The following is a 12,286-nucleotide window of genomic DNA, read 5'->3' on the forward strand; positions in this document are numbered from 1 at the left end:
CTTGCCGTGTGTGTGTTTATCTCTGAATGTCAGAAGGTGCATACATGCATAGCTCTGGTAGGTGTGTTTTTGCTTCTATAGCTATGTTTGTGTTCACGAGTGCGAGTGCTTCTCAGTGTTATCAACTGTGTACATTCCATTCTGTCCTACCTTTGCTGTTATTCCCCCCCCCCCCCCGGGCCACTTAAAATTCAGTTGTGTTACTGTCACTCATTATTTACCCTCCGCTTTCACCAGGATTTATAATGTTTGCGCCCTGCAGTGGGAGAGGCAGGGTCGCCTCTGATCTCTCACAGCCCATGGATTTGTGCACTGTATCAAGTGACCTTTGTAAATAGGCTGCTCATTCTCCCAGAAATACAATTAGGGGGGGGAAAAAAGAAGGAAAATTTGATCTTTTGCATCTTAGTCTCTCGTTCTTGTTGGATCCTGTCTCCCTGTAGTGGGGGCGGCAGAGTGGGGAGAGCAGGCCGGGTGTGGGTCTGTAAGTATGAGTTCCAGGAAGGAGGGAGCTGAGTGGCATGGTGTGAGGTGGGGGGTAAACTGAGGTCAACTGAGGTCAGGTGTGTGGGTGTGAGCAGTGCAGTGTAGAGGGGTGTGTGTGGGTGTGTGTGAGCAGTGCAGTATAGAGGGGGGTTTGTGTGTGGAAAGCAGAGGAATGCAAGGGTTGTGGGACCCTGTGCAGGAGGAACCATCAGGGCTGTGTGTGCAGAGTAATGTAGGGGCCCCAAGGGGTGCAATGCAGGAGCTGTGTGTGCGTGCAGAGCCAGGCAGGGGTTGTATGTTTGTGTGGAGGAGGTTGCAATACATGGGCTGGGTGTGTGTCTGTTGCAATGCAGGGGCCCTGTGTGTGTATATATATGTTTGTATACAAAACACTGCAGGGGCTGTGTGGGTGTATGTTTGTATACAAAGCAAAGCAGGGGTTGTGTGTGTGTGTATACAAAGCACTGCAGGGGCTGTGTGTGTGTGTATGTTTGTATACAAAGCACTGCAGGGGTTGTGTGTGTGTGTGTATACAAAGCACTGCAGGGGCTGTGTGTGTGTATGTTTGTATACAAAGCAATGCAGGGGTTGTGTGTGTGTATGTTTGTATACAAAGCAATGCAGGGGTTGTGTGTGTGTGTGTATACAAAGCACTGCAGGGGCTGTGTGTGTGTGTATGTTTGTATACAAAGCAATGCAGGGGCTCTGTGTGTGTATGTTTGTATACAAAGCAATGTAGGGGCTCTGTGTGTGTATGTTTGTATACAAAGCAATGCAGGGGTTGTGTGTGTGTGTGTATACAAAGCACTGCAGGGGCTGTGTGTGTGTGTATGTTTGTATACAAAGCAATGCAGGGGCTCTGTGTGTGTATGTTTGTATACAAAGCAATGCAGGGGCTCTGTGTGTGTATGTTTGTATACAAAGCAATGCAGGGGCTCTGTGTGTGTATGTTTGTATACAAAGCAATGCAGGGGCTCTGTGTGTGTATGTTTGTATACAAAGCAATGCAGGGGCTCTGTGTGTGTGTATGTTTGTATACAAAGCAATGCAGGGGTTGTGTGTGTGTGTGTATACAAAGCACTGCAGGGGCTGTGTGTGTGTGTATGTTTGTATACAAAGCAATGCAGGGGCTCTGTGTGTGTATGTTTGTATACAAAGCAATGCAGGGGCTCTGTGTGTGTATGTTTGTATACAAAGCAATGCAGGGGCTCTGTGTGTGTATGTTTGTATACAAAGCAATGCAGGGGTTGTGTGTGTGTGTGTATACAAAGCACTGCAGGGGCTGTGTGTGTGTGTATGTTTGTATACAAAGCAATGCAGGGGCTCTGTGTGTGTATGTTTGTATACAAAGCAATGCAGGGGTTGTGTGTGTGTATGTTTGTATACAAAGCACTGCAGGGGCTGTGTGTGTGTGTGTATGTTTGTATACAAAGCACTGCAGGGGTTGTGTGTGTGTGTGTATGTTTGTATACAAAGCACTGCAGGGGCTGTGGCTGTGTGTCAAGCAATACAGGGCTGGTGGGTTGCAATGCAGGGGCTGAGGACAGTGGGTTGCAATGCAGAGGCTGTATGTGTGTGTGCGCGCGCGCAAAGCAATGCAGGGGCTGTGGAGTGTGGACACACACACATCTCCCCCCCCCCCCCCCCCCCACGGGCGCTGCATTGCAATGCAAGGGCTGTGTGCTTGGGGAGGGGTTGCAATGCGGGGGCGAGGGGGGTTGCAATGCAGACGCTGTGTATTAGTGGGAGGGTTGCAAGAAAGGGGCTGGGGGTGCAGAGCAGTGCGGGGGGGGGGGGGGGCGTTGCGGGGCGTGTTGCAGCGCAGGGGCGGAGCGAGCCTGCGCCGCATTCCCCCGCCTGCCCCGTAGATGGCCCCGCTGGGTCCGGCCCCGCTGCGAGCTCGGGGCGGGGCTCGCCAGCCATGGCCGAGGAGGGAGACGGGAGCCAGCAGGCCTTGCAAACCCTGCAGGTACCGGGCCAGGGCCGGCCGGGCGGGGGGCGGATCGTGCGTCTGCCCGGGCTGCGACCCCCCCCCCCCGCGTGCCCCCTGCACACACCCACACTGATCTCCGCGCGGCCCGCAGTGCGCCCCGCTACACAGCGACACACACCATGAACGCACGGCCCGAGCCCCGGGCACGCACTCACAAACATTGCTCCACACACACAGCGGTGCACGCACCCCACGCTGATCTCTGCACACACACACACACACACACACACACACACAGAGCGTGGTGCACGCACACACACTGATCTCTGCACACACACAGAGCGTGGTGCACGCACACACACTGATCTCTGCACACACACACACACAGAGCGTGGTGAATGCACACACTTTGATCTCTGCACACACACACACACAGAGCGTGGTGCACGCACACACACTGATCTCTGCACACACAGAGCGTGATGCACGCACACACACCGATCTCTGCACACACACACACACACAGAGCGTGGTGAATGCACACACTTTGATCTCTGTACACACACACACACACACACACAGCGTGCTGCACGCACCCACGCTGATCTCTGTACACACACACACAGCGTGCTGCACGCACCCACGCTGATCTCTGTACACACACACACAGCGTGGTGCACGCACACACCGATCTCTGCACACACACAGCGTGGTGCATGCACACACTTTGATCTCTGTACACACACACACACACACAGCGTGCTGCACGCACCCACGCTGATCTCTGTACACACACACACGGCGTGCTGCATGCACCCACGCTGATCTCTGTACACACACACACAGTGTGGTGCATACGCACACACCGATCTCTGCACACACACACAGAGCGTGGTGCATGCACACACTTTGATCTCTGTACACACACACACACACACACACAGTGCTGCACGCACCCACGCTGATCTCTGTACACACACACACACACAGCGTGGTGCACGCACACACACCGATCTCTGCACACACACACACACACAGAGCGTGGTGCACGCACACACAAACAGCGCTGCAAAGCGACAGCGCGGGGAGCAGAAGTTAGCGACTTGCTGGGTGCTGGTGCTGTGGCAAACACGTTCAAATTAAAGCTTAAAACTGCGAAGTGTAGACACAGTCTGAGCTTGGTGGGCTTATGGAGGGCAGGGGATTCTGAGCCGGCCTGCAAAGCTTTGTGGCCCATAAAGGGTGTAAAGGGTTCCTGCACCTTACCAGCATGCTTACTGGGGTAACCAGTTAACTGGGAGGGAGGTGCTCTGGTTGGTCCTGGCCGGGCTGGAGCCGGGGAGGGGGCAGCTGCAGCCCAGCTGGGTACTCTGTCCACCCCTGCTGCGGGATTACGATTCTGTTTAACCAGCTAATTTTTTACTGGGATTTTACATCCCTAATCTCCATCTGCAACTGTGTGTACGGAAAAACCAAACCAGTGGCCTGAGACAGGGCGCTAGGTGGGGAAGGCTCCGAGTGTCTCCGGAGGATTGTTTCCCAGCTGACAGCCTGGCGGGTCTTGCCCACGTGCTCGGGGTCTCACGGATTTCCGTGAGCTGTAGCTCACGTGTAGCTGCTGCTAGGGCGTAGTTCACCAACGGGCCGGGCTCACGTCTGCCCCTCTCGTCCTCCCAGGGGCTGGTCGATGGCCTGTACTACTTCCGGGACCACTACTTCGAAAGCCACAGCGTGGGGGATGCCGGGAGGAAGCAGCAGGACGTGCTGAAGGAAATGGAGAAGACGCTCCAGCAGATGGGCGAGATAGATGGTACCCGGGTACAGGAGGGAAACGCAGCCCCTGGCCTAGAGGGGGAAAAGCTGGCGTCCCGTTCCCCACCCCTGGGGCCGGATTGCAGCTAGAGGGGAAATGTCCCATGCCCCATTCCTCCTCCTGAGCCAGCCAGCCCCCCAGTATGGGGCTGGATCAGAGCTGAACCCCCCCCGAGTAGAAAGGCTCCGAGCCCCATTCCTCCCCCCAAGCCAGCCAGCCCCCTGCCCTGGGACCGGAGGGGAGCCGTAGGCCAGGCGGTGCCCTCCAGTGGCAGCTCTGTCTCTCCAGGTGGTTCCCAGGGCCGGGCGCGGGCCCTGATGCTGAAGGGGAAGGCTCTGAACGTGACGCCCGACTACAGCCCCCAGGCGGAAGAGCTGCTGTCCAAGGCCGTGAAGCTGGACCCGGAGCTCGTGGAGGCCTGGAACCAGCTGGGCGAAGCCTACTGGAAAAAGGGCGACATCCCCGCAGCCCACACCTGCTTTTCCGGGGCCCTGGGGCATGTGAGTCCCGAACCCCCTCCCCCCCCGACATCCTGGTGGGCTGGTGCAGCTGACCCAGGGGGCAGAGAGCCGATTGTCCGTCGGCATCGGGTAGCATGGGCCGATCTCAGGAGACGGGAGGGGCCTGGGCCCAGGGACTGATCCTGGAAAGGGGAGACGGGGCTGAGGGGCCGGGCTGAAGGCAGAAGGGGGCGGGTGTGACAGCGGGGGGCCGGGCTGAGGGCAGAGGAGGGGCGGGTGTGGCAGCTGGGGGGCTGGGCAGAGGGGGCCGGGCCGAGGGGCTGACCCTGGCTCTGCGTCACCCCCCCAGCGGAAGAACAAGGCCTCTCTGCAGAACCTGTCCATGGTGCTGCGGCAGCTGCGGGCCGAGAGCGCAGAGCAGCGCGCCCAGAACGTCATGGACAGCGTCCGGCAGGCCAAGCTGGCCGTGCAGATGGACGTGCGGGACGGTCGCTCGTGGTGTGAGTCACAGCCCCTCCGCCCGGCAACATGCCCCGGCGGGATCCCTCCGTTCAGCCCCCCCGTCTCGGCTCTACCATCCCTGCCTTCCTCCTGCGCCCGCTGGATCTTCCCTCCCTCCCCCTCTCCTGTCACCCTCCATCCAGTCTCCACCCTCCGGCCTCCAGCCCGTCGTCTGCTGGCCCATCCCCTGCGCCCGGCGCTGACCGCTGTGTCTCTCCGCTGCAGATGTGCTGGGAAACGCCTACCTCTCGCTGTTCTTCCACACTGGCCAGAGCCCCGGCATTGCCCAGCAGGCCCTGAGCGCCTATGCCCAGGCGGTAGGTACTGCCCTGGCTCCGGCATGGCTCTAGGGGGCGCTGCGCTGCAGGGAGCAGGCGGGAGGCCACTAGGGGGCGCTTTTCTCTCGGCGCCAGTGCTCCAGCCTGGCTGTAGGGGGTGCTGCGCTGCAGGGAGCAAGCGGGAGGCCACTAGGGGGCGCTTTTCTCTCGGCACCAGTGCTCCAGCCTGGCTGTAGGGGGTGCTGCGCTGCAGGGAGCAGGCGGGAGGCCACTAGGGGGCGCTTTTCTCTCGGCACCAGTGCTCCAGCCTGGCTGTAGGGGGTGCTGCGCTGCAGGGAGCAAGCGGGAGGCCCAGTAGGGGGTGCTCTTCTCTCAGCGCCAGTGGTCCAGCCCAGCTGTAGGGGGCGCTGTGTTGTAGGGAGCAGGCGGGAGGCCACTAGGGGGCGCTCTTCTCTCGGCGCCAGTGCTCCAGCCCAGCTGTAGGGGGCGCTGTGTTGTAGGGAGCAGGCGGGAGGCCACTAGGGGGCGCTCTTCTCTTGGAGCCAGTACTCCCACCTGGTTCTAGGGGGTGCTGCGCTGCAGGGAGCAGGCGGGAGGCCCAGTAGGGGGCGCTCTGACGTTGCTTCCTTCTGCACACTAGGAAAAGGTGGATCCTACAGCATCCTGTAACCCAGACCTGCACCTCAACCGCGCTACGGTGAGAAGGTGGGAGGGAGGGGAGGTAGAGGGGGTAAGTGGGAGGCCTGGGGGCTCGGAGGGGTGCTTGCCCCAGGAGGCAGTGCCCCAGAGTGGCTCTAGAAAGCACCTGGAGCCAGGAGAGGAAAGCAGGCGTCCCGGCTCTCTCGCTCTGACCCTTTCGAGCTCTGGCCTGCGTGGAGCCCCGGCGTGCTGGCTCCGAGCCCCGTCACCGGAGCATTGTGCTGTGTCTCTTGGGCCAGCTCCATAAATACGAGGAGAATTACACAGAGGCCCTGGAGGGCTTCTCCCGCGCGGCCGCCCTTGACCCCGCCTGGCCCGAACCCCGGCAGCGCCAGCAGCAGCTTCTGGATTTCCTGGAGCGACTCACCAGCCTCCTGGACAACAAGGTAGAGCGTCTGCCCTGCCCCCTGCCCGGCCTGTAGGGAGCCATGTCTCCATCAGTGACCCTGCTCCCCTGCCTCCCCCGCAGGGCAAAGTGAAGGGTAAGAAGCTGCAGAGCATGCTGGGAAGCCTGGGCCCATCCCAGCTGGGTCCCTGTGGGGACGGGCGATACCAGGGATCCTCGGGCCAGAAAGTGGCGCTGGAGCATCGCCCGCTGAGCGCCCTGCAGCCAGGCGTGAACACGGGGGTCGTAGTGCTCGGCAGGGTGGTCTTCAGCCTCACCACGGACGAGAAGGTGCCCTTGTGAGTGACACCTGTCCGTCAACCCATCGCCAGTGCTTTCTGTCGACGCTGCCTGTCCATCTTCTGCTCCACGCATCTGTCTGCCCTGTTATCTGTCTGTCAGTCCTGAGCCCTGTCCGTCCATCCACCCCGCTACCCATCCGTCAGTCCTGAGCCTTGTCCATCCATCCCATAATCCATCTGTCAGTCCTGAGCCTTGTCCATCTGTCCGTCCATCCCGTTACCCATCCGTCAGGCCTCAGCCCCGTCCGTCCATCCATCCGTCCATCCCGTTACCCATCCGTCAGGCATGAGCCCTGTCCATCCATCCCATTACCCATCCGTCAGTCCTGAGCTCTGTCCATCCAGCCATCTTTCCTCATTTCCATCCGTCCATTCTCACAGCCCTCCATGTAGCTAACCATCTGTCCATCCCCGCAGCTCCTGTCCCAGACCCCGCTCACACTCTCGCCTGGTTTCTTGGCAGCACGTTTGGCCTGGCGGACTCCACGGGCCCCTGCTTTGCTGTCACCGTCTATAACATGGTCCAGAGCTGGGGAGTGCTCATCGGCGACTCAGTGGCCATCCCCGAACCGCACCTTCGGCATCACCACGTCCAGCACCAGGGCAAGGTGAGTGCTGCCCGCCCCGTGCTTAGTGCCGGAGGGGTCCCTATGCCTGGCCCTGGGGTGGGAGGTACACGGGAAGTCACTAGAGACAGTAGACATAGTCCTTTGTCAGTGTAAGGGTTAATTCTCGCCCTTTCCTCATGCCCTCCATCCACCTGTTGCGTCCTCCTGGGGTGGTGGCAAGTAGGAATTATTTCAAGACTTCCTGTCTGCTATGTGCATCACTTCCTGCACGGGATGTTCCACCTCTGTTACGGCTCCACGCACCAGGGAGTGCTATGGCCTGTGTCACAGCACCGCGGGGGCAATGCATCTTTCCCAGACCCCTTGTGCGAGTAGAGGTGGATGAGGAAGATTCCCCACCCAGTGTCCCGACCCACGTCCCGGGAAGCAGAAGTCCGTTAGCTGCACAGGAGTGCCTAGAGAGGAAATTCATGTTCACACTATTGCCGGGAGATGTGGCACTTCCTCCCTCACTGGAGGGGTCACTGGCCCTGGACCCCCATCTGCGCTCAGATGTAACTCAGCCAGCAGCTAGAACAGAAGGGCGACAGGGATACAGCGTAGAACAGACTTGTCAGCACAGAAGCTGTCAGTACAATCCATGATGGGGAGAAGGGCCCGGAGCTAAGTGCCTTGACCTGTGCTCCTCGCCTGCTGAGACAAACTCGCACTGAGCCGTCCGTCCCTCACAGCCCTGCAGCCAGCTCCACCTTCGTCCTGTTTCCCAGGCAAAAGGTGTCACCGGGTGTGACAGCAGGTTGGGGTTCCCCCGATCCTGCACCCCCATAGCAGCCAGAATAGACTCCGCCAGCCGGTAGATTAGAGAGGGTTTATTGCTGGTCACACCCAGAGAGCATCAGCCATTGTGTACATGGGGAAGGCAATCACGCCGAAATTGCCATCCCCATCTAGTATTGGTGCAGCACCCAGGGAAACTGAGGCACACAGGGTCACTACAGGACAGTCGAAACCACACGCAAGGTAACAAAGGGAATAAAATCCCCACTTTGTCACAGGAGCGCATCTCAGTCATCTAGGAATGTGGGGATTTTGGCTCTTCCAGTTTTTTACGGCTGCCTGGGGGATTTGAGCTTCCTACACTTGTTAAATTTGGGTACCCAGGTCCCTTAGGCAGGTTTAAAAACCGCACACATGAAATGGAGATCCTCACTGGTAGGCCCCAGTGCCCATGGTGGAATTTGCCTTGACTCTTAAATGGGCTGGGAAATTTCAACACATGAATGTGCAAACTGTCATCAGTAGGGTTCAGAGTTAACAACCCTTCTGAGTGAATTCTCTGTCTTCATGGTACCTCCAGAGCTTCTCCTTCCCTGGGATCCGTGTGGAAACCCCACTCCTGCTGGTGGTGAATGGCAAGACGCAGGGGCCCGGCGCCCAGGCGGCAGCTACCGTGTCCTACCGAACGCAGAGCGATTGAAGCTCGCGGGCGAGAATGTGCGAAGGTAGCTCTTTGCCCTCCAGTGCTGGTGCTGGAGGGGTTGGACTTGTTCTGCTGTCAGCAGCCCTCTGGTGGGTCACAGCAGCAAAATGGCTCATGGGGCCAGCAGGATACCGGAGATTTACAGCTGGGTTTTGTGGCGAAGGATGGGGTCTGAGAACGGGATGATCCCTCCCAGGGAGGGGATTTTGATAGCTGCAGGATGAGGGATACCTGGAGTGTGGAACGGGGTGATTCCCCCTATGGAGAGGGAGCGAGGCAACCAGGGTGGGGGGTAGAGATGGGGAAGCACAGAATGGGGCATTCTCCCCTGTGCGTGTGCATGCACGCACCCATCCGCGCGCGCGCACACACACACACACACACACACAACATATTCCCCTTTTCCCAGTTTCCCTTCACTCCACGGGGTCCCATCTCTAAATAAACCTCTCCGGTGGGCTGATCCCCATGTGAAGAAATCACACAGGTCCTGGCAGACCCCTTGCCAAGCCCACCAGTGTCCCTGTCCCTCTGCGTCTCTTCCCTGCCCTTTCCCTTTCCGCATCCCCCTTCTTGTCTCCGGCCCCTGGCTGGACTCACTAGCCTCAGCCCCTCGGTTTGTCTGGCTTATGCCGTGGGGAAAGTCAGAGGCGTGGAAGGGGGGTTGTTGATGCTCTGTGTGGGCAGAAGGGTCTGGCCTGGTGTCCTGTGTGGACAGAGCGGATATGGCCCACGGCTCTGCCCTCTGTACAGAGAGCAGGTCTGGCCCAGGGCTCTGCCCTCATGAATACAGAACAGGGCTTGAGAGCTGTGTATGCAGAACGGGTCTGGCCAGGGACCCTGTTCTCCGTGTACACACGAATAGCAGCGTATTTACATAAGCATTTAAGGGGTTTATGTTTCATAGTTTTTAAAAGTTTTTTTTCTCTTTTTGTAATTAAATCTGTTCTCAACGTGGTTCACAGTCAGGGAGTCGTCTCTGTCTGTCCGGCCCCCGCCACCTGTCTGACTCCAACGACTGGTCAGGATGTGACGATTATTTCTCCGGGGGAGGTAAATGGAGCTGCAGCCCTGATCAGCTCTGACACTGCGTCTGCTTAGACCCTGGGGCGGCCCCCGCGCGCCAGCCAGCTGAGATATTGATTTCAGTAGAGGACCCTCATCCCCTGTCCTGAGACTCACCCCACCCAAACCTCGCCCCAGCTGCTGCATCCCTCACTCTCTGCCCTGAGACCTCACCCCCTGCCTGGAGACCCGACATTCAACCCCCTGCCCTGAGTTCAGTACCCCCCAAACCTGCCCTGAGTCCTCTCTCACCTCCCAACTCTGCCCTGATTCCTGCACCGCCACCCCTTGCCCTGAGCCCCCCACCTCCTGCCCTAACCCACCATATCCAACTCCTGTGCCCCTCACTTCCTGCCCTGAGCCCTCCACACACCCAGCCTCCTGCCCTGCCTCCTGCGCCTCCCCACATTTCTGCCCTGAATCCTCCACCCACTGCTCTGACTCCTGCACCCCCACCCTGAGCCCCTCTGCACCCCCAGTCCTGACTCCTGCACCTTCCAGCCCCCTGCCCTGAAGGACCGAGCAATGGTGGGTAAATCTACTATTGTTCTAAAACAAATCCATGGGAATACAGATTTGATGCTTAAATTTCAGTGTATACAGGTTGCACTTGCCTGGCCCAACATCTTTGGGAACTGACTGGTTTCGAAGCAGGGGATTTTCTGGACGTGGAGGGGGGGTCAACCAGGCTGCAGAGTCTGCACCGAGGGCAGCAGAGGGACCAGCTTGGACCGAGCGAGGACGGGACGGGCACTCGGGGGAAGAGGCACGTGGATCACATGGGCGTGTCACAGGTCCATGCATGACTCAGTTCTTTACAGGTAGAGGCCATTGCTGCCAGGCACAGGAAAGCACGTCATATGTGGATTGGCACCTGCCAAGTACCGTTGTCCGTCAGGTCCTTCTGTTCCACTTTCCTGTCACCATGCTAAAGTTGGCCAAACCTCCTGTTGCTGTCTCCTGGGTGCAACCACGTGAAATACAAGTACACGGCCCATGTCCGTAACTTCACGTACAAAAACGATACCTGCACGCAAAGGGCGTGATCCTAACCAGCCAGTTACACCCTTTTCATTAACAGCTCATCACACAGTGTGCAAGGGTTGTTGCAAACCTAGAGCAGTGGTTGCAGCTTCGAGCTGCATGTTCCTATTGCAATCCAGTAACGTCACACCTGCTGAACGGCTCCTCCCCATGCTCCTGAGCCTGAATTCTCTCTCAGCGCTCAAGGTGACAATCTCAGGTCAGAGACTCCCTGCAGCAAAGCCACGGGGGGCTCCGAGATTGCCCCTGCTCTGCAGCCCCTCTTACCTTCCCATTGTCATGGGCACTCTGTGAGGTCACTGCTTCCCAACCTCCTCTGACCAATCAGCTGAGGTGCTGCAAAAGGCCCTTGTGATGTCGCTGTCACGCCCACCGCGGCTGTGCAGGGCTCACGTCCTGCCCCTGGCCAGCCCCTTTGGAGGTTTGCGCTGTTCCCACTCTGTTACCCTGCACTCGCTCGGTGTCAGACATCAGAGACTGCTCAATGTGCCACACTCCTCTGTTGGGAAGAGGATTAGAGACTTTAAAGCCAGGAGAGACCATTTGGCCATCTCCTGTTTCCCCTGCACTTCACAGGCCTGTCTGACACAGTGGTGAGATCTGGACAACAGTACCCCCCAGAAAGGCATTTGGTGTCTATTGGATGACATCACGAGATGGAGAAACCACCATTTCCCTGGGTAGTTTGAAGGAAATGGATGCAGTGAGGGGAAGTGAATTGACCGCAAGGCAACACTTGTGAGTCTGTCACAACACACATGCAGAGAGGCACTGTGCTATAGTCATACAAGTAACCTTCACTCTGGTTACTTCATGCATCTGACGAAGTGGGTCTTTGCCCACGAAAGCTTAAGCTCCAATAAATCTATTAGTCTATAACAGTCGTCCCCAACGTGGTGCCCGCAGGCGCCATGGCGCCCACCGGGGCATTTGTGCGCGCCCGCCAACAACCTGGGCCGGCCCCAGCGCAGGGGAGGCGCCGGCCCCAGGCGCGCGACATGCACCGGCGCCGGGTGCACGGCACTCGGGTGGCCCCAGCCCTGGGGCACATGCAGGCGCGCGGCGCTTGAGCGGCGCCGGTGCCAGCCCCAGGCGCGTGGCTCGGGTGGCGGCGCCGGCCCCGGCCCCGGGCCCATGACACAAGGTGCTCGGGTGGCCCCGGCCCTGGGGCACATGCCGGTGCCGGGTGCAAGGGCATCCCCGTCCCCTGGCGTGCCCCCAGAAGTGCGGCCCCACCCCCGGGCGCCCATCGCGTGAATGGCCCCATCCC

The 12,286-nt window shown here is 58.9% G+C and overlaps 1 protein-coding gene across 1 annotated transcript; it reads left to right on the plus strand.

The window, feature by feature from the left end:
• The first annotated feature begins 2,308 nt into the window (after nt 1–2,308).
• Nucleotides 2,309–9,871, plus strand: TTC5 (tetratricopeptide repeat domain 5). Its single transcript, XM_075911974.2, has 10 exons — nt 2,309–2,455; nt 4,097–4,229; nt 4,521–4,732; nt 5,043–5,193; nt 5,420–5,511; nt 6,113–6,169; nt 6,411–6,557; nt 6,641–6,855; nt 7,322–7,466; nt 8,785–9,871. The coding sequence occupies exons 1-10, from the start codon at nt 2,408–2,410 to the stop codon at nt 8,902–8,904; spliced, it is 1,320 nt and encodes a 439-aa protein (XP_075768089.2). The 5' UTR covers nt 2,309–2,407; the 3' UTR covers nt 8,905–9,871.
• The last annotated feature ends 2,415 nt before the right edge of the window (nt 9,872–12,286 follow it).

Source organism: Pelodiscus sinensis, chromosome 30, assembly GCF_052426305.1.
Source record: "Pelodiscus sinensis isolate ZL-2025 chromosome 30, ASM5242630v1, whole genome shotgun sequence".
Lineage (NCBI taxonomy): Eukaryota > Metazoa > Chordata > Testudines > Trionychidae > Pelodiscus > Pelodiscus sinensis.